General features: G+C 48.7%; 1 protein-coding gene across 4 annotated transcripts in view; it reads right to left on the bottom strand.

Moving 5' to 3' along the window:
- Positions 1-26,858, bottom strand: part of NTRK3 (neurotrophic receptor tyrosine kinase 3) — a 373,167-nt gene that overhangs the window by 249,157 nt on the left and 97,152 nt on the right. For all 4 annotated transcript variants that reach the window (XM_061179966.1, XM_061179967.1, XM_061179968.1 and 1 more), the window contains exons 4-6: positions 10,879-10,947; positions 1,357-1,514; positions 427-569 (exon numbers count right to left, since the gene is read on the bottom strand). In XM_061179966.1, the coding sequence (XP_061035949.1) occupies positions 427-569; positions 1,357-1,514; positions 10,879-10,947 (370 nt within the window). The remainder of the gene's footprint in view (positions 1-426; positions 570-1,356; positions 1,515-10,878; positions 10,948-26,858) is intronic.

Genomic DNA, 26,858 nt, shown 5'->3' with positions numbered 1-26,858 from the left:
CAATCAAACAGTTTCTACAAGGGCGGCTCCCCCACTTAACCCCCAAACACCTTTAGGAATCAAAAGGAAAGCTGGGCAGTAGGTGAAGGAGGCCTTGCTGGTGAAGGCACATTGACCAAGGGTCAAGCTCTCTACAGTCAAGAGCTCAGGTAACACTCACACTTAGCCTATGAGATGAATGGTAGCATTATACCCATTTCACAGATGAGGAAAGTAAGGTACAGAGATGTTTATAGTATGTTCAAGATCGAGTTGGCTAGAAAATGTTGCAGCTGGGTGGAACCCAAGTCTACGTGCTTCTTCCTATAGAAATAGGACCACAAACTTCCCCTCTTCTTCTTCCTTATTCTCACGTCTCTTGCTTCTATTCATGATTTTAGCTCATTAAGACTAAGAGGTGATAGGGCCCAAGCCTCGGACGCCTACCTGGTGGGTGTTGATGGACTGCAGTCCGGTGACTATCCAGTCCACGTCGGGCAGGGGCGATCCAGAGCCATTGCAAGTGATGACAGCATTGTCACCCTCCCGTACGGTCAGGTTGGCATGGCTCACGCTGATCTCAGGCAGGTCTGGGAGGGAGGACAGGGTGGGTGAAAAAATAGGCAAATACTTGCTACCAAAACTTTGTCCATGGGGGCAGTGGTGGCACTGCTTGCTTTGTCCAATAATGATTCCACAAAACCTGCCTGACCTCTCAGAAGTCCCCCAAGTCCCAGAAGCTTCACACCACCTCCCAAGCAGACGGTAGAACTCAAGATGTAAGCCCATGCAGTTGGACTTGGTGGTTGGGGAGCGGGGATTGGTGAGGAGGACAGTAGCTGAAGGAATGCAGCTCTAACAATGACATCAAATGACATCTTCCACTTTGGGCACTGGTTCTCAAAACTTTGGTCCACTTCAGACTCCCATGGGGATCTTGCTAGAAATTCAGATTTCCAAACTCATCCCCAGATATTCTGATCTCATAAGTCTGTGGATGGACCCAGACATCTGCTTCTCCAAAAGTGCCTTAGATGCTCCTGATACAGGAGATCCAGAGACCACACCTGGACATAACACTCCTTCAGGTTTGCTTAACAGGGAACTGACAGAGAGAAAGGACTCTGGTCCAATGACAACGAGCACACTTAACCCCTTTCTGCATCCCTGGAACCAACCTTCCCAGGGCTGGCTCATGAAGGGACAAGGATAAGCAAGGAGGTAAGAGGGGAGCCAGATCTGCACCCAGTGCAGAGTTCAAGGCTGGGAGGGCAGTGGGGAAGGAAAGCGCTGGCTTTCCCGGCTGATGCGCAGCACCGTCCCTGGTGTCTGAGGGAGGCCCGCGTGGAGCCAGCTGGGACCGGGCGGCTCACTCACCGCACTGGCTGATGTTCATGCGGAAAAGTGGGAGCTGGGAGCCATCGGCACTGATGCAGTAGAGGTTCTGGCTGTTCAGCTTGGCCTCCCCCTGCTCCTGCCACAGCTGCATCCAGCGGATGTCACAGCTGCAGTTGAAGAAGTTCTGCTCCAACCTCCTGTGGGCAAGAAGCGAGGGAAGGGAACCCCTGAACCGAAGGTGGCCCAGCTCCCTCCCAGGGCTGTGAGGCCATGCATGGGCCCCCACCTGCTCCTCAGGGACTAAGGAGAGAAGGGTTTAGCAAGGTCTCCAAAGAAGTAAAAAATACTTATAGAAGTCCATGAATTTATTTAGTTTTTAAACAAATAAACTCATTCCAAAAAAATTCACTCCACTGAACTTACCTGCCAAAGAGACCTTTAAAATTCATTGGCTTGGGAAGCTCCTCTTCTCAAAACCCTCCAGTGGCCTCCCAACTCTTTGAAAGTCAAAGTCAAAGGCCTACGGGATCTATACCACCCTCTGTCACCTCTCTGACTTCATCGCCTGCCTCATTCTCTCCTCCTCTTCTTCAGCCACTCTGACCTTGCTGTGTGTCAAGTTCACCAGGATGACCTGCATGCTCCTGCCTCAGGACCTTTGCACTTTTTGTCCTTTCTGCCTACAGAGTTTGGACTCAGAACATATCTGCTAGATCAATCCCTCCCTTCATTAAGGAATCATATAGCCTTCTCTGACCACTTCTATAGGAAAGCTACCACCAACCCGGGCCCTCACACTGCCCAGTCCCTTGCCCGACTATTTTCTTCTTTCTAGTATTTGTCACTGCCCAGCATCACTTTAAATATTTATTTGCTTGCTTGGAAGTTTGGGGCTAGCAGATGCAAATTAGTATATATAGAATGGATAAACAAAAAAAATCTAAAAATTAAAAAATAAATATTTATTTGCTTGCTTGTTTATTATGTCTCCCCAAATAAAAATTAAGTTCCATCAAAGTCAGAGACATTGCCTATTAGGTTCATTGCTATATCCCCAGTACCTATAACTGAGCCTGGCACATAAATACCTGTTGAATGAATAAAAGGAGGGAGGAAGGAAGGAAGGGCGGAAGGAAGAAAGGAAAGAAGGAAGGAAGGGAGGGAGGGAGGGAGGGAGGGAAGAAGGAAGAAAGGAGCTATTCTCCCTGGGGAGAAGGTGGTTTGCTGTTTTCAATATCTGCTCAAAGCCCATCTTGGGACCAGCTTTATTCCTTCATAAATTCAACAAAATCCTTAACAAGCACCTCATCCATGTCTGGCTGTGGGCTGAGTGCTGCTGAAACAGAAATGAATAATCAGTCCCTGTTTTCCAGGAGCACTCAGCTTGGTAAAGAAGACTGTCTGATGGAGCAAGAGTCAAGTTCAAGGCCTTCCTTCTCCACTCATTTTCCTTGTGACTTAGAGGGAGTCACCTCCCCTCTAGAGGGAATTATCTCCTTAGGGGGACAATTGAAGGGCATAAGCTGATGTAAAACTCCTAAAGTCAAGGGCACCTGATAAATCTGAATGCCAGGATCACTCAGGGGAACATGATTCTCTTTCTGGACCAGTAAGGGGATGACTCTATTGGTGCCCAGAGGGAGGGCCACTTGGGTAACTGCACTAAGACCCAGGATATTTTTGACAACTGGCAAATTCCAAAGTAGTGAAGCACGCATCAGCATTAACCAGCTTTCAGAAAAAAGTGAGGCCCTTGGAGGGGAGGAATCAGTGCTTTCTAGCCAACAGGACAGCACAGGTAGAATGTGCAAACACCCCTGTATGATATCCTCTTAGTCTAAAAGTGCCCATGACGTTGCTCTGCACAGCACACTCTTTCAGCAAAGGAGACAAGAACTAACCTTCACCAAGCATCTGCCTCTCACAGCTGCACTCAGAGTCAGCCAGTCTCTCATCGTCATGCACAAGAGGGACCCCCTCCTACGTTTGGAGGAGTCAAGTCACGTGCTCAAGGTCCCTCGGCTGGTATGTGACAAAGCAGGGCTTCAAAGCTTAGCCTGTTGGACTCCAAAATTCATGCACTTTCCCCGCCGTCTATCACGTGCAAGGTATAGCTAGACGGGAGATTCTAGGAGGAGTAAGCAGGATCCCTGAACTTTGGAAGCTCGTGGAGGGAAAGACTGGGGAAGAGTTAGAGGGATGAGGTAGGCTGGACTGTGAAAACAGGAAAGAAAGCTTGTGCTACAGCAGGAGCACCGGGAAATAAAGCTGGAAGGGCAAGTGGAAGCCAGATGTTGGAGGACATTCACTGCCGCATCAGGAAGCTTGAAATGCATCCAGGAGGCAGTGGGAACCACCGAGGTCCTTGTAGTTGGAGAATGAAGTGAACAAAACTGTAAGAAGAGTAATCCAGCAATGCTGAACAGGATCAACCAGAGAGGAGGAGGGCCGGAGACCGGGACCCCGGTTAGGATGTCTGATAAACACAGGGTCACCGTGTACAGTGCTGAAGTTCGTGCATGTCTCAATGCACCCAGCCAAAGGGATGAATGGGGGATGAAATCCAGCCTGCATACCCTTGACCAGACCCGGTACCTGGCATGGGGCTCTATCCACCCAGAAGAGGCATCTTTTCTCATTCACATATAGGTACCATATAGGCTGGCAGGTTCCAGGTCAATGTTCTCAAACTTTTTGGTCTCAGCACTCCTTTTCACTCTTAAAGATGACTGAGGGTCTCAAAGAACTTTTAGGTGGATTATATCTATCACGATTTACCATATTAGAAATTAAAACTGAGAAAATTTTAAAACACAAGAATGCACTAGCACAAACTCCATCGGGCATCAGAGGAATGATGTTCACATATGTCATGTGGCCTCTGGAAGACTCCACTGCACATGGGAATGAAAAAGGCAACTAACGTCTCAGAGTTATTATGAAAATAGATTTAACCTCTTGGTCTCCCTGTAAGGGTCTTGGGGATCCCCATGGGACCCTGGACCACCGTGAGAGAACGGCTGCCTAGTTACTAAGAGCCTGGAGTAGAGAGGTAAAAATTGGGGAGAGGGAAGGGGAAGATGGAGCAAACATCATAAAGGAAGACAAGGTGGTATTTGGTGCTTCCTTGGAGGTAGAAGAAAAGGAAAGAGTAAAAGATGACCCCAAGGTTTTAAGCTCCAGGGGACAGGAAGTCAATGAAAGACAGAAGCATCTTTGGTTGAAAACAGAAGAGAAAAACCAGTGGAAAGGAAGAGGGGAAACATGTTAGGAATCGGGTCAGGGCAGGACTGGGGGTGAGGAGGGGAAGGTAAGGTCCTAGAGCAGGAAAGTGACGGATGAGGTCCAGGACCCTTGGAGGGGTTTGCCCTGGGGTCAAGGCAGATGCTTCTGCAGCTGAGAAATGAGGGAGAGGAGAGAGAAAAGGTAGACAGGAGAAAATGAGAGGGAAGTCATAAAAATAATTGGATTATAACGTTTGCATTGCATTTACTCTGTGCCCAGCACTATGCTGAAGGCCTTACATGCCTCACCCCCTCTGACCCTCACAACAAGGAGGAAGCAGGGGAAGGGAACGTCTGAGGGCTTCCTTCGGGAACACAGGAGGTCAAATTCCCTGCCCGGCGTTTCTGGGGAAAGGGAGTTGTAGCAGTGGTTGGGAGTCACGTGGGAGGGGCTGTGAGGAGAGGCCTGGCAGCCCTGCTGGAAGGGTACTAAGGGTCCAGATGCCGGAACACATGCAAACTGAACCAGGTCAGCCTGATTTTTCCCAGTTGCTTACTTGACAAGATGTGGTCATTCATTATTAAGTAGCTGTAAAAATACAAATTACCCACCTGGGTGGAAAATACTAGACAAGTGAGAGCCTTGGCCAGGCTGCTTCAAGCCACATGTGCTTTATTCAGTTCTGCCTCTTGTCTGAGCCCTGCACTACTGCGTATCCCAACATCTCAGGGGTCCCCCAGAAAGGTGGACGGTGCCACAGCGTCCTGAGGCTGGCAGGGGAATCCAGTGAGATATGTGGGGTGTGTCTTAGACCCTGCCAGGCATGGGTACGCTAAAAGCTTGTTTGTTTCCCTCCGTCTTTTTCCTCCAGAAGGCATGCACCATGAGACCTGGTCCTTTCCTCCAACCCAGAGTCTCCTGGAAACTGCAGAAGAACTTTGAGTTCTTCCCCCCATCCCTCTGGACTCTCCTCCTGGACAGCAAGACATACATACGGCAGAAAGCCTTTTCAGTCTCAGAACAGATGCCCTGGGCATCTCACTGAGCAAATCCACTCTCGTCTTCATATCCTGACAAGAGGGGTCAAACAGTGAGGTGGACCAGGAGCAAAGAAGGGCAAGTCCTGGGTCTAAACGATGCTGTCCATTCTCCCATCAAATCAGGCCTGGAGCAGAGGGGCCTTCAGCCAGGGCTTCAGGGACAGACTCAAGGAGCCGAAAGCAAGCCTTCCCCTGCCCCATCAATAATGCAGGCGGCCCCATGAATAATACAGCAGCAGCTGCTTCACGGCAAAGATTACCAACACCCAGCCCTTTCCCCAAGATGGCCCAGGGCCTAATCGTAGGGCCCTTGGGGCTTCCCACAGATTAACTCAGCCCCATCCGAGTTTGCGCACAAAGACACTTTGCTGAACAGCCAAAGCCAAGACTGAGTGTTTAAAAAACACTGATTCCCCGCTAGTCATCACTCTGGTTTTCTTCCCTCCGCAGCATCAGTGCTGCCAGTGGCAATCCATGGCCAGGTAGCGAAATATGGGGAAGGGACCCAAATCTGTTGTCACAGAAGAAAACATGCCCAAAGGGCACCCTGGAGATGCCAACAGTCCTGTGGTTAAAAAAAATATCCAAACAAAAGATCTGAGTTGAGCCAGTTGTGTCACCTGGGGCAACTATAGTAGATTGAATAGTGTCTCCCCCGCCCTCCAAATTATGTCAAAGTCCTAAGCCCCAGTAGCTGTGAATGTGACCTTATTTGGAAATAGAGCCTTTGCAGATATAATCAAGTTAAGGATCATGGATGAGATCATTCTGGATTACGGTGGGCCCTAAATCCAATGACTGGTATCCGTATAAGAGAAAAGAAGGAAAGATCAAAGACGAAGAGACAGGGAAGATGGCCACGTGAAGAAGGAGGCAGAGACCGGAGTGGTGCTGCCACAAGCCAAGGCACACCAGGAGCCACCAGAAGCTGGAAAAGGCAAGGAAGGATTCTCCCTAGAGCCTTGGAAGAGTGTATAGTCCTGCTGACACCTTGAATTTGGACTTCCGGCCTCCAGAAGAGTGAGAGAATCACTTTCTATTGCTTGAAGCCCCCAGATTTGTGCGAATATGTTAAGGCAGCCCTAGGAAATGAATACAGCAAGTATTCATTCAGCCTGAATTCTCCAAGGCTCTGTTTTAACGTCTGTAAAATGGGGGTAATTGTGCTCAATGTGCCTTCTTCACAGTTACTATGAAGATTAGTGATAATATATGTTAACGTGCTTTGTGAAGTAAAAGGGGCTAGAAAGAGGCCCAAAATTATTATTATAATAACAGTATTATTAACATGATTGTTGAGTGATTTTGAGAGCCGTGGCAAGTGGTCAGGGCCAGGATTGGGGGAAGGAAAGTGACAGGATCAGCACAAACCCATCCCCAAAACTGAGTTAATATTTTACCAAGTCGATTAAATCTGTAAATTATACCAGAGGTAATTATCACTTTGCGTTAAGAAAATGAAATATTCCAATCTATTTTAATCATGTCTGCTCCGTGCGTGCGGGGTATTAAGAGAAGCCTGTTGGAGATACACTAATGGTCCTTAGGGTATTTCTGGAGGGTTTCTGTGCTGTGAGTTTATATCCTTTGGTGCCTCCTGCCTTTGCCTAAATGGTATCATGGGATTCAGAATCCAAGCTTCTTTTCTTTCCAATTCATTCTTTACCTCTAAGTCAATCTCTTTGATTCTTGCTCAGCTTTCTGGACAGACTGTTCCCATCTTCTCAGTAAAGGGAAAACACCATCTTGCCATAACCAGAAGCTTCGGAGAGCACTGTGCAACACCAACTCAAATTTCTCCAAACCCGTGCCATTGAAAGAGTGCTGCCTACTCAGAAGCCAGTCTTGAAAGATGCTTCCGGTTCCATCAGTAAGAGAAAAACACAGTCTGGACAGGTGAGAGGCGGGCCAGGTGCCCGGCCAAGACCACACCCTTCATCTCACAAAAGTAAATGAGAAATGAGTGAAGGAAGTCTCTGGCACACGGCAAGGGCTCTGAGATGCTAACTTGTTTGGATTTTTTCCCCCTTTGATTCCACTGAGGGGAGCCGCCATCTTGAGTGTGGCTTCTGGAAGGGGACGCATAGCATGAGGGCTATGGTGCTGAGTTGGGTAAGGAAAGAGCTGGTCTTTGAAAACAATAGACCTGGATGGTGGCAATGCTAATAATCACAATACTAATTCCCATTTACTTGCCATGTGATGTTGGACCAGTTATTTCACTTGGCCAAGCCTCCAATCCCTCATTTGTCAAACTGGGTTTAAGCATATCTCCTCTGTGGGATTGTTCCAGGGGTGAGACAGGACCTCGTATATATCAGATACTCAATATACACCTCTTTTTTCTCCTTCTCTGCTACTGGAAAAGTTGTAGACACTCAGCCCTTCTGATGGGGAATCCCAACAGCATTAGTTCTTCTATCAAGGATCAGAGGAGGAGCTGCTTGGGGCAGGCAGAGATCCTCAGTGATGGAATAAAACATGCTAAGAAATTGTTGAATGCCCTAGCTTGCTCTTTCTGTTCCTGCAGAAGGTCGCTCAAAGCCTCACACTTCTGCCCTTGTGATCTTCTGGCTGCCACAGCTCACAGAGCCATTTCCCTCTGGCCTCTCTCCTCTAGGGCCAAAATTCTTTCTTCCTGGAAATACCCGACCCATGCCCACACCCCAGCCCACAGGCTCCACTGGGCAGACCCTGGCAGTCTAGATGGCTCGTGGCAGATGGCACCATGTGGACTAATCAGGAAGTCAGACAAGAAAATATGACCCACTCTTCCATTTGCCAGGAACTGGGATTGTTTGGATTTTAATCACAGCCACAGCTAAGAGCCAACACGCGGCCCCTCCAGCCAAAAGATAAATTTTCCACTCTCAACATTCAATTCTTCCTCAAAAAAATATACCCCTACCAGGGTGACTGCTCCTTAGGGGGGGGCTTCTTTATTTTCCGACATAATTTTTTACTTATTTAACAATATGACAGAAATAAAATACTCCATGGACATGGTGGCTCTCACGCACTGACTCACCCTGGAGGGAACGTCTTCATTCCCCCATAAGTCACGTCCAGCTCACTGGTGTATTGATTCCCAGGCAAAGATGAATGCAGAATCCCATGATCCTCTGGGAGAAATCTGACATTTTCTTTAAATATATATCCATGGAACAACTGTTTCTAAAACTCCACGAAACAGGTCACCAGGGCAGCACACCATCGATTTCACAGCCAGTGATTTTTTTAGAAGGAGCACTGAACATTTTCGCAATAATTCAGCCAACAGTAGACCCAGATGTCCCCTGGAGAGATGCTATCCCTGGCCTCCCACAGATGAAGGGGCAGGGGTCCCAGGAGAACTGGATGAAAGACTCCAATTAGCTCCTTTAGGGCAGGGTCCCTGGTCAGTTTTAGAGCAATGTAAGGAAAAACTGCAATTGTGCATTTTTATAGAAAATTACTGTAGAACAGATCCTTGGATTGAAAACAGATTGAGAAAGTTGGGAGACGGCGAAGCATAGTGGTCAAGATCTTGAGTCCACGTGCTACCATTTAGTTAATGGGTGACCTTAACCAAGATACTAAACCTTGCTAAGTACCCCAGTGTCCCCAAATATGAAGTGACAGTAGCCATTCCGACCTGACAGCATTGTTGTAAGGATTAAATAACTTTCATAACTCGATAGATTACTTGGCACACTGCCTGGCCCAGAGTAAGATCTCAGAAATCAGTGTTAGTGGTGATCAAAGCAGTCATGTTAATTTACCTCTAACGTCTTTTCCACCTGCAAAGGAGGGAATGAACACAATGCATCAAGTGTAACAGTTTGACACTGAGATGTCTGTGACATTGTCCAGTTTCCCAGTGTTTTATAAAAAAATAAGTACATATGTACCTTTTTCCAAGCTCAGGTAGGAGTTTTTATTGGAGTACAGCTGGATGGCAGCCATGTATGACTAAAGAACTCTGATCACTAGAGCTATTGTGCTCATAGCAGAGGAGAAGCCTGGTGGGAGGGGCAAAATCCTAAAGCAGGAAAGCAACCCACAACAGTCTTGTCCTAAACTCTCCAACACTGTCAGAGACCATCTCTGTACTTCCCATCCCTGGAATGGCATTTTTAAGCATCATGTTGGCACTTGGGTCCATGAGGATGAGTAGGGTATGTACAAGACTGTCATGGAGATGTAAATATTCCCCTTCCTGACCAACTGGGTCAGAAAAGGTAAGGTTATGATACATCCTTGAATTCAGGTCTTACCAGGTGGAGGGAGAACAAGTTGAAAGGCCAACAGCATGGGCGGGGATCCAAGGCCATTCACTGCCTCTTGGTAAAGGATAGAAAGCAATCTGCATTCAGTGAATTTGGATCTGAGTCATCAAGTAAAAGGGAAGACACATGAGCAGTGTCTCTGTAACTGTGACTCCCTAACTCCATCCATGCATCAATTCCTTTTCAATTTATTCCTTGATTTGTCCCCTCAACATAATATGCCGTCCTTCATGCACAGAGATGAGCCTGATGACTCACACATCAACATGACTTATTTTTTCCAGCAGTGGTCAGGAGTTTTCATTCATCCATCCAATGTGTGTTTGTGCAAAATGGCTGGCTGGGGTAGGAGTACACTGATCAGCCTCGGAATGCAGCAAATCTAAGCAGTCCACAAGCAGACTGAATAAATATATGGGCTTAGTCCCTCCAGGATGCCCATACTCAAGCCAAATAGGCTGACAGAAGATCACGAGAAGTGGAAAATACATGCAATCTGAAATCAAAGGCCTGGGTTCAAGTCCTGGTTCTGCCAGTCCCTAGCAATGTGATCTTGGTTGTGTTTCACATGCCTTTCTGGAGCTCAGAACCCTCACCTTAAAGTGTAGAGATACCTTTTATATGGGAGGTATAATAATACCTACCTCCCATGACATGTGATGATAAATCAAAGGTCATGTAAATGAAAGCACACCTAATAATCTATTTATATTTTCCAAATATTATTATAAATTGATAAATTATCTTTATTATTATAAATATATATAAATAAAAATGTTATTACTAATTACCAACAGATCACAAAACTAGGTCCTGCTAAGAGATGAGATTCCTATCTTCTGAAATGTATTGCGCCCAGAAGGAGCATCAGAAATCAAGGGATGGGGTGGCTCACTCTCACTGAACATGGTACACCCACATCATCCAACCCAAGGAGCCCCTTCAGGTGTACTCCCAGCTTCAGGCGGCTCCACCCAACCTTTGACCACCACTCCACCGACTTGGACAGTCTTCAAAACTGAACTTACAATTCCCGAAGACTCAGCGTCTGGAAGAGCTGCCATGAGAGTGTGGTGAGCCGGTTACTCGACAGGTTTCTGCAAGATTGACAAATAAAGAGGAAATTAAAGGACAATCTGGCATGTCATGCTCTCCGCAGTAAGCGTGGTCATCTCCTGGGAGCCTGGCCTTGTTGTTCTTCTCCACTGCTCCCTTCGGCTAACAGTACATCTGACAGTTAGTTGAGGCTACAGATCACGTCTGGAAAGGATGCTGAGACCTTTTAAAAGGCAAGGTTTTACAAATCAAATGAAATAAATAAATAAATAAAAATTACTTGGTCATTCTCCCATATGCTCTCACCACAATAAAATTTCAGAGAGCCTTTTTAAACCCACCCTCCTACAGGAGGACAGAGAACTCTCAGAGTATAAGGTATACAAACCAGCAAGCATTCTTTTTTTTTTATTTAAGTAGAGTTGTTTTACAATGTTGTGTTAATTTCTGCTGTACAGCAAAGTGATTCAGTTATACATATATATATATATATATATATATATATACTTTTTCATATTCTTCTCCACTATGGTTTATTATAGGATACTGAATATAGTTCCCTGTGCTATATAGTAGGACCTTGTTGCTTATCTATTTTATATATAGTAGTTTGTATCTGCTAACCCCAAGCTCTTAATTTATCCCTCCCCTTTCTTTTTAGCTACTGAGGTATAACTGACTTACCAAAAAAGTTGTACGTATTTAATGTATATGTATTGATGAGTTTGAAGATAATATACATCCATGAAATGATCGCCATAAACAGTGCCATAAACTTAACTGGCATCTCTAAAAGTTTCTTCCCTCTCTATTTTTTTCTTTTTTTTGGTGATAATAATATTTAACGGAAGACGTACCCTCTTCCCAAATTTTTAAGTGTACAATACAGTATTGTTAACTATGCACTACTCTGTACTAGAGATATCTAGGACTTCTTCACCTTGCATAAGTGAAACTATTGTGCCCTGTTACCGACAAACATTCTTTTTTTTTTAATAGATTTACTTATTTATTTATTTATTTTTGGCTGTGTTGGGTCTTCATTGCTGCACATGGGCTTTCTGTAGTAGTGGCAAGCAGGGGCTACTCTTCGTTGCAGTGCATGGGCTTCTCATTGTGGTGGCTTCTCTTGTTGCGGAGCATGGGCTCTAGGCGTGCAGGCTTCAGTAGTTGTGGCACGCAGGCTCAGTAGTTGTGGCGCACGGGCTTCGTTGCTCTGCAGCATGTGGGATCTTCCCAGACCAGGGCTCAAACCCATGTCCCCTGCATTGGCAGGTGGGTTCTTAACCACTGAGCCACCACGGAAGCCCTCAACAAACATTCTTAACATTCACACAAGTCGAAAATACTCCGCAGGTCACCTACAATTCCTTCAAGCCAGTCCCTCCCTCAGCAATCCTGTCCATCAATGATCAAGACATCAGCCTTTTTGTTCACACTTCTGTTCTCCTCCAAATGGCTATTTTTTTTTTTCATTAGGATGTACAGGGGAAAGGAGGAGTCATTAGTCTTCTGAATAAAAGAAGAAACACACCCACGGTTATTACTTCGCCAGGCTCAACAAACAACATTTGATGTGGTAACAGCCCTTCAAGGCAGCCGTTGGAGACAGCTAGAGCTGAAGTGGCACCCCAGGAACCATGCACTTATCTAGTGATGAGAAAGGAGAGCGGTAAGAATTGCACCTAGGTAAATACCTATCCACACGCACACACGTGTGTATAAGCACGTGCGTATTTATGTCCATTAAACATGTAGGTAATAAATACAAACACAGACTCCTGCTTATACACATATGCATATGCTTACAGGTGCACCTATATTTAGAGGACTTCTATAACAGATATTTGTTGAGAGCCAAATATAGGCTACACTAAGGAATGAGGGGGTGGATGACAGATAAGGTCCCTCTGGAGCTTATGTTCACGTTACAAATGAATAAGCAAGAGAAGTGTAGTTTGTGATGAGCAGAAGGAAGGGAATAAGCAAAGTGGGGCAAGTAACCGATGTGGGAGAGAGACAGGGCTACGTCAGAAGATGCTTCCAGAAATGCCCTCTGAGAAGGGGATGTCGGAGCTGAGAAGAGGAGTGAGAGTGAGCCTAGCGCCAGGGAAGGTGTGTTCCAGGCAGTGGGAGCAGCAAGTGCAAAGGCCTGAGAGGGACTAGGGGGCCAGAAAAGGGCCCAGTGAGGAAGGAAGTAGAAGAGTGGTCTAGGATAAGCAGGAGAGGGGACCCGCCACACCCACCTTGCTGGCCAAGGTAAGCCACCCGGATTTCACTTTAAGGAACAACGGGATGGCACTGGCTGGGTTGAAGTAGGGACGTGGCATCATCTCATTACCGTTTTTTAAAATAGGAACCCAAGACTGGAAGTCATCAGAGCAATTAGGAGCTGCTGCAGTATTCCAGGCAAAAAGAGAGAGTAGAGACAATTAAGCTGATGGAATTCAAGCTAGGTGGTGGAGGGAGAGCTGCCAGAACTTCCTATGGGATTGGATCGGGCAGAGGAGGGAGACTTGAGCAACCAGGAGAGTGGTGATGTCATTTAGTGAGCCGAGGAAGGCTGCAAAGGGGTCCCAGCTGGGGAGCGGCATGGGGATCAAGAGCCTCCCCCTTGCAGACACTAAGTTTGAGATGCCTGTTAGACGTCCAAAGAAGAGAGATGAGATAGCTTGTTGGATGTCTGGGTCTGGAGCTCCGGGGAGAAGTTCAGGCTGGGTGAGGTACAGAGAGTAGACACAGATCATTAGAGGAGCAGATATTCAAACATAAGGACAAGCTAAGGGATAGGGCTTCCCCTTCTCATTTGAGGCAGCTCTGCCTTTGGTGACAGCCCATGACTGTGTGCGGGAGGAAGACCCCATTCTTGGGGTGCAGGGGACTGGGGCGAAGGGAAGGTGTCCAGTAGGTATCACCCAAGTTTACTGTCCCACTCTCTCCCCAGCCCCCAGCACTCTCTCCTTTCAGAGTCCTTAAGCCCACAGCCCTTGCTAGGAGAGCCTCCCATAGCCCCATACTGTCACCCACTTCCTCTCTGCAGGACTGTAGAGCACTGGTGTGTGTGAAAACACAGGCTCTCACTAAAAGCCTATAAACCTCAACCCATCCACATGCTCAGCTTCACAAAGCCCCTAACCATGGCACATCTTATTCCTACAAACGGCCTCCTTCCCCCACTGATCGGAAGGAAAAGGGTGACAGAAGAACTGCATGATGGCCACTCGAGGACACAGGCACCCAGCTCCCTGCAGAGCAACTCCTGCTTGGGAGGGAGGAGCAGGGGATCAGACACGTATGCCCATCAAAGGCGCTGACCTTACACCAGGAGCTGGAACTCGGGGTCAAGGATAACAGGCTTCACAGTACCACTCTATGTGTCTCCATTACCATGAGCCGCTATGATGATGTTTCAATAAAGGTGAGTGCCTCGTCCAGACAGAAGTCTTCTGTTTTGTTTTGCTTTTCTTGGTTTACTATCTACGCACAACAGCATCAGTGGCAGCAGAAGTTAGACAAGGCCCAGGGGCCTTGACCTCTCTGCCCGACTCCAGCGCAGCCTGGAGCAAAGCCCCTGGTTCTAAAGCTGAGCAGCAGCTCCTGTGAGAGACGGCGGCCAGGAACACCAGACGCACTGAGCCCTGGGAAACACGCCCCGCCCCCGCCCCCGCCCCCGGCAGGAAGGAGGAGGCGGGGACACAGGAGCGGTCCAGGGGAAGTGGAAGCCTTGCCCATCTCCGAGGGAGGAGCCACCCAGGAGTGTGCCAGTAGTTCTTGGGGGGCCCGAGGCAGGGAGCAGGGTACCAGCAATGTCCTTTCACAAAGGTCATGTTTTGCTACATTAGGCAGAAATGTCAAGAGAAAATTGGATTCTGAAAGAAAGAAAATAACAGGCATTCTGGGCAAATAAAGAATAAGAAATAGCATTATCTCCTTATTACAAGTTCGAGGGGAGAGGGGGCCTGGGACACCTGGTAAGGGGGAGGTGGGCTCCGGCTCTCCCAGGGGTGTCTCATCTGCAGCTTCTCCCCACCCTCCCCCCGCCCACCAAGCCCCACCTGGAGGAGAAAGGGCCCCTCCGGATTCCTCCAGTTCTTTGGCCAGATGGAGCGGCCACAGCAACACTCGTGGGCTCTGTCCACGACTGCCCTCTCCCCTCCCTCCTCCCTGACGGTCCCAGTGGTGCACAGACCACCTTCTCCTTCTGCAGTCCGGATATTCTCCTTCTCTCACCCCCTCCTGCCCCGCTGCACCATCTCACAATCAACAGCTGCCATTCACCAAGGGCTTACTAAGCACCAGCTACTGTTACCCACTTCTGCATTCATGATCTCATTTACTTTTTACAGCAACTCTACAAGACGGGTATTGCTATTATCTCCATGCAACAGATGAGGAAACTGGGGCTCAGAGGTGGCCAATGAAAGTTGAACAGCTCTGAGTAGCCTTAACGTGAAGACTCCAACAACAGGCCACAAGAGGCACACCCAGGAACATTTGCAACCAACACACAGACATGTAAACGCCCAGGTACACATACACACAACCCAGTGTGTGTCCTCAGAGACAGAGACGCTGTGCTGCACAAGTCCCAGGAGGAAAGCAGTGCGCACAACCTGGGCAACTGTACACAGCACCCTGCCAGAGACACACGATAGAAGCATCCAGCCACAGAGACAAACAAACACACAAAAGACGAGAAAGGCAAACATACACCGCCAACAAGGCAATCAGGGCACGCCTCTGGCCATCCTGCCTTCAGAGGCATTTATAAATGCTCATGTGCTGGGCAGACGGGAAAGACGAGGCAGGGGGCTTTAACCGACTTAACACCCACTCAGAACTCACTTCCCCTGATTTTCCTTCTAGCTGACGCCTCACCTGTGTTCACCTGTCATCAGTTATTGATGGGCCGGTTACCCCCCTCACCAGACAAAGGTTTAATTAAGAACCATCCTGCCTCTGGGCCTCACCGCAGCCCTGAGCCTCCTCCCTTACAGATCCATTATCACTCGTCTCTGACTTGTGCTTGAGTCAATGGCCAGTTTCCAAGTCACCTGACCGTTGGAATTAATTTGGTGAGCAAGATTTTACGAGATGATGCATCAAACACTTTCCCAAAAACAAGCTCCATGACCTCGCCCCCGTATCCCTCACCTGAGACTACCAAACAAAGCCATTAATTTTGTCCTGCGCTACTGGCTCATTCACAGCCCAGACTCTGGGGCCCAGAGTAATGAACCATGGCAATGCAGCTACTGGGTCCTCTGGAAACAGGGAACCAGACACACAGATGGCCAAACTCTGAACCTGAGGAGCAACAGGCGGAGATGGCCCCTCCTGCATCAGCCCTGTGGTGGACAAGGGAAACCTCAGGATGGGAAGCAGTCCCATGACTCTCCTAAAGGGGGTGCCCAACTGCAGCAGGATGGAGCCCCACAATTGGGGAGGATGTCACCCTCTACCCTGGGAACCCTACCGTCCACCAAGAGGGTCACTCGAGATGGACCCTGCAGCCAAGAGAAGCCGACCAGATGAATCCTTCTGTTCCCCCAAACACACTGCATCCTTTGGGGCTGAGAGTTGAGAAGGAGACACTGATTCCCATCCACAAAGTGATCCTGGAGAAGGTACCATGGATTTCCCAGATTAAGGGTGCGGCTGACTTTGGAAGTACCTCCTCTTGTACCAGCGGAGGCAGGCCCAGGGGCAGGCTGTGTCTTAGGACTTAAGTGTCTTAGGACACTGAGGAGTGTGTAAGGGATTGTTGGATGCAGGTGCCCCATCATTCCTGTGCTATTAAGCCAGGCTGCCCCACTGGCACCATTCAGTCGGGCATCTCCCCTGTCCACACCACAGACCTTTGCTGGGTTGGCCCCGCTCCCACTTCAGCTCCTGGACGTTCACTCCACCTCTGCATCTCCTTAGTCCCTCTCACTTGGGTTTTGTCTTCTGTTATGACGGGCTGGACTGTGTCTCCTCAAAATTCATATGTTGAAGTCTGAACTCTCAGGACCCCAGAATGTGACTGTATTTGGAGACAGAGCCTTTAAGGAGGTAATTAAGGTTAAAGGAGGCCATTGAAATGAACCCTAGTCCGATATAACTGGTGTCCTTATAAGAAGAGATTAGGACACAGACATGCACAGAGAGAGATGATGTGAAGACATGAGGAAAAGTCAGCATCTATAAGCCAAGGTAAGAGGCCTCAGAAGGAACCAACCCTGCTGACACCTTGATCTTGGACTTCCAGCCTCCAGAACTGCGAAGAAATCATTTCTGTTGTTTAAGCCACCCAGTCTGCAGTGTTTGTTACGGCAGCCCTAGCAAACTAGTATACCTGTCCTCAGCCCCTCTTTTGCCCCAAGGTGCTGACAGTTGGCTGCCCAACTGTGGTTCCTGAAAGCCTCCAAAGTCATGATTTTCAGTCCCTCCCTCACTCTGCCTATGTCCCATCGCTCTAGGGAACCAGCTTCCCAATCAGGGTGCAGCCATGAAGATGCAACATGGCATCTGTCCACTCAGTCAGCTCCCCGCTGGGCATATGCAAGTCTCCTGCTGCAAAAGATGGTTATGAGAGAACACAGAGACCCAGGGGTGTGCTCAGCTGGCATCCTAATGGTGAATGCCATGGTCGCTGACTTTTCCTAGAGGATTCACGCTGCTGCTTGCAGAAAGCGCTATTCTAAGCACCGTATGGGCTCAGAGCAGCAAGCATGGCTCCCCAGAGAACAACAAAGGTCCAACCCCTCCTGCTTTCACAAGCTCCCATGGGGGCTGCGGCTTGCTGGCTGCCAACATCATGATGTAAATCTGATTTCCTCCATCCATGAAGGCAGCATTAGAAAGATGCAATTCTTCCTTCCTGAAGACCCAACACCTCCTCAGCTGTCTGTCTCTCCCCTTCTAACTTTCCCCATGAAATAACTCTCTCCTCGTTCTTCCTGAAGACAGCCAACTCCCTCCCCTGCCATGCCACGCCAAGATTCTTTTGAAATTTCTGAAGGATCTGGAAAAAACAGTCAAGAAAGGAGAATTCCTTCATGCAGCACTGACCCCACAGAGAGTTGCTAAAAAGGAACAAACCATGGAGACGGGGAAGGCTGACAGTCTCCTCCCCGCTTCTCCAAGAACCAGGGAACTTACACGTCATGAACTTGAACTTGGGACTTTGCGCATATCAGCCCACACCGGAGATGCCTGCAGCCCCCCATGAGGAGCAGTTAGGGTGGCTGCCATCAACCTCCTCAGGTTGAACCAGTGGGAAGGAAGGAGGCTCCAGGCCACCTCTCCACCAAGGCCTGCTGCCCGCCCCCAAGGGGCCCCCCTGAGCCAACCCCTTAAAATCCAGCGCCTGTGACAAGGAAGCAGATGCTGCTGCCCTGTGTCCCTCTTGGAGACCAAGAAGTATTTTTCTACATCATTGACATATTTGCTTTTCCCTCAATTAAATTGCTGTAAGAGGGGGTGTGGGTTAAAGCCATCTGAGCCATTTTTATTCAGCTAAATTACACTGGATGGCTCATTTAATGAACTTTAATGAAGCCAAAATGCTTTCTCTAATCAAATCTCAAGTGACGTGACTGGTGTCTTGACCTTAGATCAGGAGACTGCAGGCAGCTTTTCCACAAGGCCCCGGGCTGAGCTAAACCAGGGTTTCCCAGAGAATGTTCCTAGGAATCTGAGATCTGCCATATATTAATGGGTATGACAAGGGGAAAACTTTCATGTTGCTTAAAAAATGTGGTACTAAATAAAATTAAACAGGCTTATTTACTGCAGAACTTCTCAGAGCCTTTACTAAGTGAAGGATCTGACCCATTGAATCTCTCAAGCTTATTGGCTCACAGAACTTCCACCATGGAATTCTAGCAAAAATATCACCCCACATAATATACTTAGAGAAATGATCATGGTGATAAGAAGTATATATTTGGTCCTTATCCACGGTTCATGGCTCACAGCTCCCAAAACCCTTGGAATTTCTTGAAGGATAAGAACAACAGGAGCACCTTTTCTTATAACACTCGGTGTCCTGTCCTCAGTTCCTAAAATTGCTTCGGAGGATAAAGTGACTTTCGGAAATCCCCTAAAGATGGGGGTCTGGTTGTCAGGGGAACCAACCATGAATAGAGGGTTGGGACCTTTCATTCCCACCCCTCGATTTACTTTGAGGGGAAAGGAAATCAATCACCAACGGACAATGATTTAATCAATTGTGCCTAGGCAATGAAGCCCCCATAAAGCCCCAAAAGGACAGGGGTTGGGGAACCAGAACACTTCCCTTCGTGTCAGGCCCCAAACTCCACGGGAACAGAGGTTCTTTTGTTCAAGACCTCGCCCTTTGTATCTGTTCATCTGGTTGTTGATTTGTATCCTTTAATATCTTTGTAATACACCAGTAATCTAGTGAGTAAATGAGTTTCCTGAGTTCTGTGAGCCACTCTACCAAATTGATCGAACCCAAGGAGGGGGTCATGGAACCTCTGATTTATAGCTGGTTGGTCAGAAGCCCAGGTGACAACCTGAGCTGCGATTAGCACCTGTAGTAGAGGGTGGTCTTGTGGGACTGAGCCCTTAACCTGTGGAGTCTGATGCTATCTCTGGGTAGATAATGTCAAAATTGAGTTGAATTGTGAGACACCCAGCTGGTGTCCCAGAACTACTTGGTGGTGTGGGGAAAAAAATCACGTTGGAATTGTGTGCAGATTCATTAATCGTTGGGTGCCAAGGTCAGCAAGCTATGGCCTGTGGGCCAGCACTCTGTTTTAGTAAATACAGTTTTATTATAAGACAGCCACGTCCATTTATTTACACGTTGTCTAAATCTATGGCCCAGGTGGAATAACAGTCCTCCAAAATGTCCACGGCCTCATCCCTAGAATCTGTGAATATGTCAACTTCTATGGCAAAAGGGACTTTGCAGATGTGATTAACAGTATGCATCTTGAGATGAGGAAATTATCCTTAATTATCCTGTGGCCCCAAAGTAATCACAGGGGTCCTTAAACATGGAAAAGGGAGGCAGAGAGGTCAGAGAGAGATGAGACACAGAAGAAAGCACAGAGGCAAAGAGGGTCAAAAGCCAAGAAATGCACATGACCTCTAGCAGCTGGAAGATGCAATGCCACGGATTCTCCCCTGGAGCCTCCAGAAGAGAACCCAGCCCTGACAACACCTTGATTTTAGCCCAGTGAGACCCATGTGGGACCTCTAACCCACAGAGTGTAAGACACGCAATTTGTGTTTTTAAACCACAAAGTCTATGGTAATGTGTTACAGCAGCAGTAGAAAACAAATACAAGTCACTTTTGCACTAAAGCAGCAGAGTTGAGCAGTTGTGACAGAGGCCAAATGGCCCACAAAGCCTAAAATATTTAGTATGTGGCCCTTTACGAAAAGTATGCCAATCCCTGAGCTAGACCAGCACTCGCCAATAACGCAAGCCACACATACTTTTTAAAATTTTCTAGTAGTCACATTTTAATAAGTGAAAAGAAAAAGGTGAAATTTGTTGTGTTCATATATTTTACTTAACCCAATCTACACAAAATACCATCAGTTCATGTGATCAATATAAAAAAATACTAATGAGCTATTTCATATTCTTTTTTGTATTGTGTCTTTGAGATCCATGTGTATTTTACATTCACAGAACTTCTCGGTTTGGACTGGCCACATTTCAAGTGCTCCATAGCCATGGGTGGCCAAGCCTACTATATTGGAAGGTACAGGCCTAGAGCATCCATAAAAGCCAGGCACTGATGAGGTCCTCGGTGGAGAGGAGCAGCCAACAGGTGGAGAAATATAACTGTAAGTTCACCAAGGTCGTCAGGTGTCTCTTTCCCAGATGCCAATCTGTCCCACAATCAAGCAGTCACATAGCTTCTTGTACGGAAAGAAATCACTCCGGTTGTCCTCAAGTACACGGCAACGTCCCTGAGTGACTACCAGTGTCCTCTCGGGCTGGAGAAGCTCAGGACAGGAAGGGAAAGAGGGGACAGGACTTGCCACATGCTGGGGGGCAGGGGGGTGGAGAAGGACACATGGGAGACCAGACTTGGGCACAGATTACTGGACTCTTAGAATGCTTGGCCCACCTAATCAGGTCCAGACTCTACGTTGAAGTTCAAATCTTTTCAGACGATGACCTCAACCTCCTGTTCCCATATACTCTCTCACCACCCAAGTCCCTCCCCCATCCTTCATCCCCTCCCCATAACCAACCCTAAAGACCAACCACGAACAGAAGGGTATCACCCAGCGTGCTGCCTGTATCCTTAGAGCTTCCTGGCACTCCTCCCTCTCTCCTGGCACTGCCCCGTGCTTTTGACACCTTTCGTGTTCTTGTTCCCCAGCTTCAGGTACATTTAAGTGGTTCTCTCTACGTATGGCCAGTGCCACGCACTCTGAAACCTTTCTTCCCTCCTCCTTCTCCCACTGCATTCTTCCTGGGTCTTGAGCACAGCCCACGTCTCAGACTGCCAGTTTTGAATGGCAGCTGTGCATGTGTCAGCCTCCCCCATCAGACTGCTTTTCTTGAAGGCAATCATTTCTTTTCAGTGTGATATCCTTGATAGCACCTGGAATCCGGTAAGTGAGTGCTCAGTAAATGTGCAGCAAGTTCACCTGAAAATTCCCACAAAACTTCTGCATCACATGGGTCTGGAGGCCAGTCCTACCACTGCCACTTCCATGCTCTGTGACCCTGGGTAAGTTCCTTAACCTCTCTGTGCCTCAGTCCTTGGAGTTGTGGTGAGAATTAAATGGGGTATGGCAAACGGGGTGCAGAAAGCAGGTGGTACAAGGCCTGGCCCTCAATGAACACAATCTATCATCATTCATGGATGGCGTCTCTCCCCTTATCTGCTCATCTCCAGACACCAAAGCTGCAACAGGCCAAGCCCATTAAAACAAATACCAGAGGCCCAGGCAATGCCCCCTAATTCAACACTGACAAAATCTCAGTTCAACAAAATAATATGGAAACGCATTTTAATGAGAGAACAGGTAGCATCTCCTCCCCTGGAGACGTGCTGGTGTCTATGCCCCTGCCTGTCACAGCCCACCCTTCACATGCTTGGGCAGAGCCCAAAGGGCCCACAGGTCCAGGGAAGAAGCAGCCCTCACCCCGAGGCCTGAGAGTCAGAGGTTTGGTCAGAGATCAACCTGCATCTGGGTATTCGCCAGGCCGCAAACCCCAGAAAAGGCCTTAAAGTCAACTTTGTTCCTTCACTCGCCTGCTTCATACCAGACCTTGAGTGTTATTGAGATTATTCTGGGGGTTTTGTTCCCTGGGAGTTTCTTTTCAGACAAATTAACCAAAAGCTAATTGCCCTGAAGCACACAAGCTGTCTCTGGAGCCCCAGAAGGGCACAGCCTGGCAGACACGGGCGTTCCCAGCAGTGGCCACTCAGGGGCAGAGTAAGCCAGCCTGGCTTGGGGAGCCTACCGCCCCAGGAGAAGCTCTGGTACGTGAAGGATGACGTGGTGATAGGACCAAAGCCTCACACTCATTTTTTACTCCAGAGCTGTCGTGACAAGAGGAAAACAAAGATGCAGAGACCATCTGTGAGAGCATCCGTGGGAAAATTGAGAAACCACAATGACAGTCTGCCGTCTGTATCCACGGGTTCCGCATCCTCAAATTCAACTAGCCGTGGATAGAATCCGCAGTTGGTTGAATCAGTGGATGCAGAACCCGCACATACGGAGGGCAGACAGTACTACGCCATTTCATATAAAGGACTTGAGCATCCTTGGATATTGGTATCTGGCGGGAGTCCTGGAACCAATCCCCCCAGATGATACCAAAGGACGACCCTACTGACTAAAAGTGATGGGGGGACTATTGAGGGAAGAGGGAACCAGAGGTGAGCCTGGTGCAGGCCACACTCAGGCAACTGCCTAGGGTGCTGTCAGGACCAGGGAAACCTGAGTCCAGGGAAGGCAGGTGGGGAGGGAGACGGGCAGGAGTGCCATGCTGCTCTTCAAGATACAGAAAGCGTAATCCTGCTAATTACCTGTCTGCCAGGCCAGGCACCTGTCCTCATTCTGAGATCTACTCTTGGGATTCAAGGAAAATCTATGTCTCTCTTAAAAACGACAAAATTGTGAGCAGAAAGTTGCCTTGGGCCTTTTTATAAAGAAATCTGATTAGGCCGACATTGCATCCCAACCCTCCTTCAAGATGAGTGGTTGAAGAAACACAGGCCAAGTGTGGATTTGAGAACAGCATCACAGAGAGGTTCTCCAACTCTGGGTATCAGAATCACCCGGAGGCTTGTAAACCCGACTGTCAGGCTCCACCTCCCTCCAGAGTTTCTGATTCAGTAGGTCTGGCCTAGAATTTGCATTTCTAGGCAGTTCCCAGGGGATGCTGATGTTGTTGGTTTGGGAACCCTACTTCAAGAACCACAGATCTAGTGAAATCTAGTAAATGAGTTTACTTTGGTTCTTATCAAATCCTTCTGTCCTAAAAGGTTGCACGATCCTACATATATAAGAGAATAAAACAGTCATGTGTCCAGATGTAAAGAGGCACTCTGTCAGGAGTTAAGGCATTCCTACAAGGGCTCCTGGGAACAAATGTCATTATTCATAGCTAGGAAGGGGACTTAGCAATCCCCGCCTGAAACTTGGTGGAGGATCGCCAATGGGAAGGTACCACCAGGAAGTCTGGAGAAGGGCTGTCACCACACTGGAAATTGACTAAAATGAACAAATTGGGCCCTGGCTGCCCAAAGTGCCTCCTGGATTTGCAGGATGAATCTGTCTGCTTCCCTCACCCCACCCCCCGGCCCCTCCTCAGCAGGATTTCTGAGTGTAGGACCCGGGGTTACCACCTGGAGACTGTTTTAGGGAAACCCGTGGGGGGTCCCTCCAGGAAGGGGGCCCTTTGGAACTCCGTGTCTGGAGGGCCTGGAGGATGAAGGAGGGTTAGGAATCTGAGAAAGGGAGAGGCAGCGAGGCAAGTCCACGCTGCCGTGGGGGAAACGGACCTGTGGAAAGGGAGCAGCGGAAGAGCGATGGAGATAGTAAGACCAGGGCTCCAAACCGATGAGTGTGATCAAAGGCTGGGGCCGGGGAGCCTGGCGAGTGGAGGGGTCACCCAGGCAAGGGCAGAGAGGGCGGTGCTGGGCATGGAGAGGGAGGAGGCACATGGCAACAGCGGGCCAGGACCACACTCCAGGAGAAACGACGGTGCCCGGCCCTCCAGACAAAGGCCACACTCCTGGCTGCCCCAGGAGGGGTCCCCGCGAGAAGCTTGGAGCACAGTGTCATCAACTAGGGCCAAAAGGTTAACTGAGGCCACTCTCTGGAGTAGCCAGGGCGGAACACAGACGACTTTGCTGACAGTGGCCTGAGGGCTTTGGGTGCCTTTGAAACGGAGCAGCTCAGGCCTCCCTGTCCCTCCCCTTTCTCAGACCAGAGTCCGCAGGGATAAAGAACCGTAGCTGGACGCTGCCTGCCTCCCTCCTGGCAGAGGCCAGGAGGACACATGAATGCCACTGGCGCTCGGGGCCTTCTCCTCTGCCCCGACTGGCCAGGAGGCTCAGACACGGAGATCATGTGAGGAACTGGGTAACAGATGAATTTTTAAGGAGTGCATGGGCAGCTGATCTAGTGCAGGAAGAGCCCGGTCAGGCCGTGTGATGGAGAACCTAATCACATCCCTGCTGTACTGCTCTGCGAAGCCGCATCGTGCCGGGCAGGGAGAGATTTTCAAAGTGTGGTCCCCAACCAGCAGTATCAGTATCACCAGGGACTTGTTAGAAATGCACATTCTCAGGGCCGCCACCTCAGACCTGCTGAGTCAGATGCTTTTGGGGTGGGCCCAGCATCCTGTGCTGTATCAAGCCCTCCAGGGAATGCTGACTCAGGCTCGAGTGTGAGAACCACTGGCGTAGGGATAAACAGCCCGGACTCTGGGGCCAGACAGACAGGCTAGACGCTTGGCTCTGGTACCCCCGAACTGGGTGACCCTCCCTGAAAAAGTTACTGAACCTCTCTGGGTCTCAGTCTCTGCATCCTAACCACAGAAGTCATAAGCAGAAGGCTTAAAGAACAGTTTGGAGGATTAAGATGAATTAATACATGTGCCCAAAACAAGTTCTTGGCACAGAGTAGGTACTCAGTGCTTGGCTGGGGTGGCTGAGGTATTGCAGGTGGTAGTAATGATAGGAGCTCACACGCCCAGTGGTCCTTGCTCTGGGCCTGCGCTCTTTAAAGGTTTTGCACACGAGCCCAATTAAACACTGCAACAACCCCACCAGCCATGTGCTACCACCATCGTCGTCATCATCAAATCATCAGCATCCTTGTCCTCGTCTCCACTTTACGGAGGGGAGATCACGGAACAAGGAGGTTAGATAGCTTGCCCTGGGTTAGCAGCTGCTGCCTGGGGGAACCAGGAATTGAACCCCAGCAGCTTGGCTGCAGAGTCTGTGTTCTTTACCACCTGCCAGTAACAGCAGGAGGAGCTGTGTTACTGGGGTTTCCACCTCCTGTGCTCCCAACGTCTCCTACCTGTCACCAGCCCTAGGACAGGATCCTACCGTTCCTAAGCAGAATTTGAAAAACCCTCCCCACCCCATATCTGGGAGGACTTGACATCCTGGTCTCTGAAAAAGGAACTCGAGTCCAATTTCCCATTGTGTCCCCTGAGCTAACTGAGACTATGTGTGAAAGCCATAGAGGATGGAGAGCCATCTGCTAGCACCAGGGAAAAGCATGGAGAACCGTCAACCAGAGCTGACCTTTGTATTCCCCCTTCAGGGGCAGCCCAGAGCCCAGGCAGGGAGGGGTCTGGTAGAGTCATACACACGATAACATGCCCAGGCTTGGAGCACCTTGGAGCCCATCTCCAGGAGAGGCGTGGGCAGGAGATCTGAGCTGGAGCAAACATGAGCTGCCAATGAGTCTAGCACAGGTCAGCCTTTCAATGTGACTGCATAGTGCTGGGGGGCTGATAGGGTTCAGGGGCTGGATGCATTCTGACCCACAAGCATTGCTTCCCACTTCTGCTCTGCCCTCAAGCTGCTGAGGAATTCCCTCTGCATACATCAGATTTTAGAGACAGCAAGCAAAATGGAAGCTCAGTAAAGAACTAACAGGGCTCCAGTCTCATATCAAATGCTTGTACCTGTAATGAACCAGCAGCACCTGCGACTAAGACTCTCCCACAACAACCCAAGTCTCCTCTCCCAGATGCTCTGAAGCACCAGCATCCTAGCAAACAAGGATAGAAGGCTTCTAGAAAGTTCCATCTTTGCTCAGCCGCTTTCTAGCTATATAATTCTTGGATGGCTCACTTCACCACGCTGAGCTCTGAAATGGGAGTAAAACCTCTACCACATTAGATGGTGAGAATTAAATTAAAAAATACGTACAGACATGCCCTGCAGTGCCCAGCGTATGCAGGTCCTCAATGGAAGTGGGCTATTACTACTCGCAGAGACTCACAAAGACAAAAGCTGATGACATGACACCTCTGAAGCTACTGTGAGCAAAGTGGGGGTCCATCAGGTGAGGGAGGGATGAAGGATGCGGCCCACGCTCAAGTTCCCAAATCCTTGGCAGAAAACAGGCACATGGAGGGAACCATCACTGCGGGAGCAGCAAAACCAGAAAACTCGCACCCAACAACGCGCTCGGCAGATGCTGCTAAATGGTTTCCAATTAATTAACTGATTACATGATAGAACAGAAGGGGATTCAAAAGAGCGCTGTTGACCTTTAAGAATAATTAATATCAGGATAGCAAACCCATCCAAGGAAAATAATGAGGAACATTTTAATATTACATTCAAAAGCTCTGGATGGGGAGGCAGATGGGCCTTATCTAAGCAACGCCCCAGCTCCCTCCTGCTCTGGCTTCCTGTCTACCCACCACCTCCCCCCCAGCCTCTTCCTCTGGATCCTGAGACCTCCAGGCAGCCCAGGGAGACCTCTG

The sequence above is a fragment of the Eubalaena glacialis genome, chromosome 2 (genome assembly GCF_028564815.1).
Source record: "Eubalaena glacialis isolate mEubGla1 chromosome 2, mEubGla1.1.hap2.+ XY, whole genome shotgun sequence".
Classification (NCBI taxonomy): Eukaryota; Metazoa; Chordata; class Mammalia; order Artiodactyla; family Balaenidae; genus Eubalaena; species Eubalaena glacialis.
The sequence above is the reverse complement of the archived record's forward strand: the minus strand, read 5'-3'. Positions and strand labels throughout refer to the sequence as shown.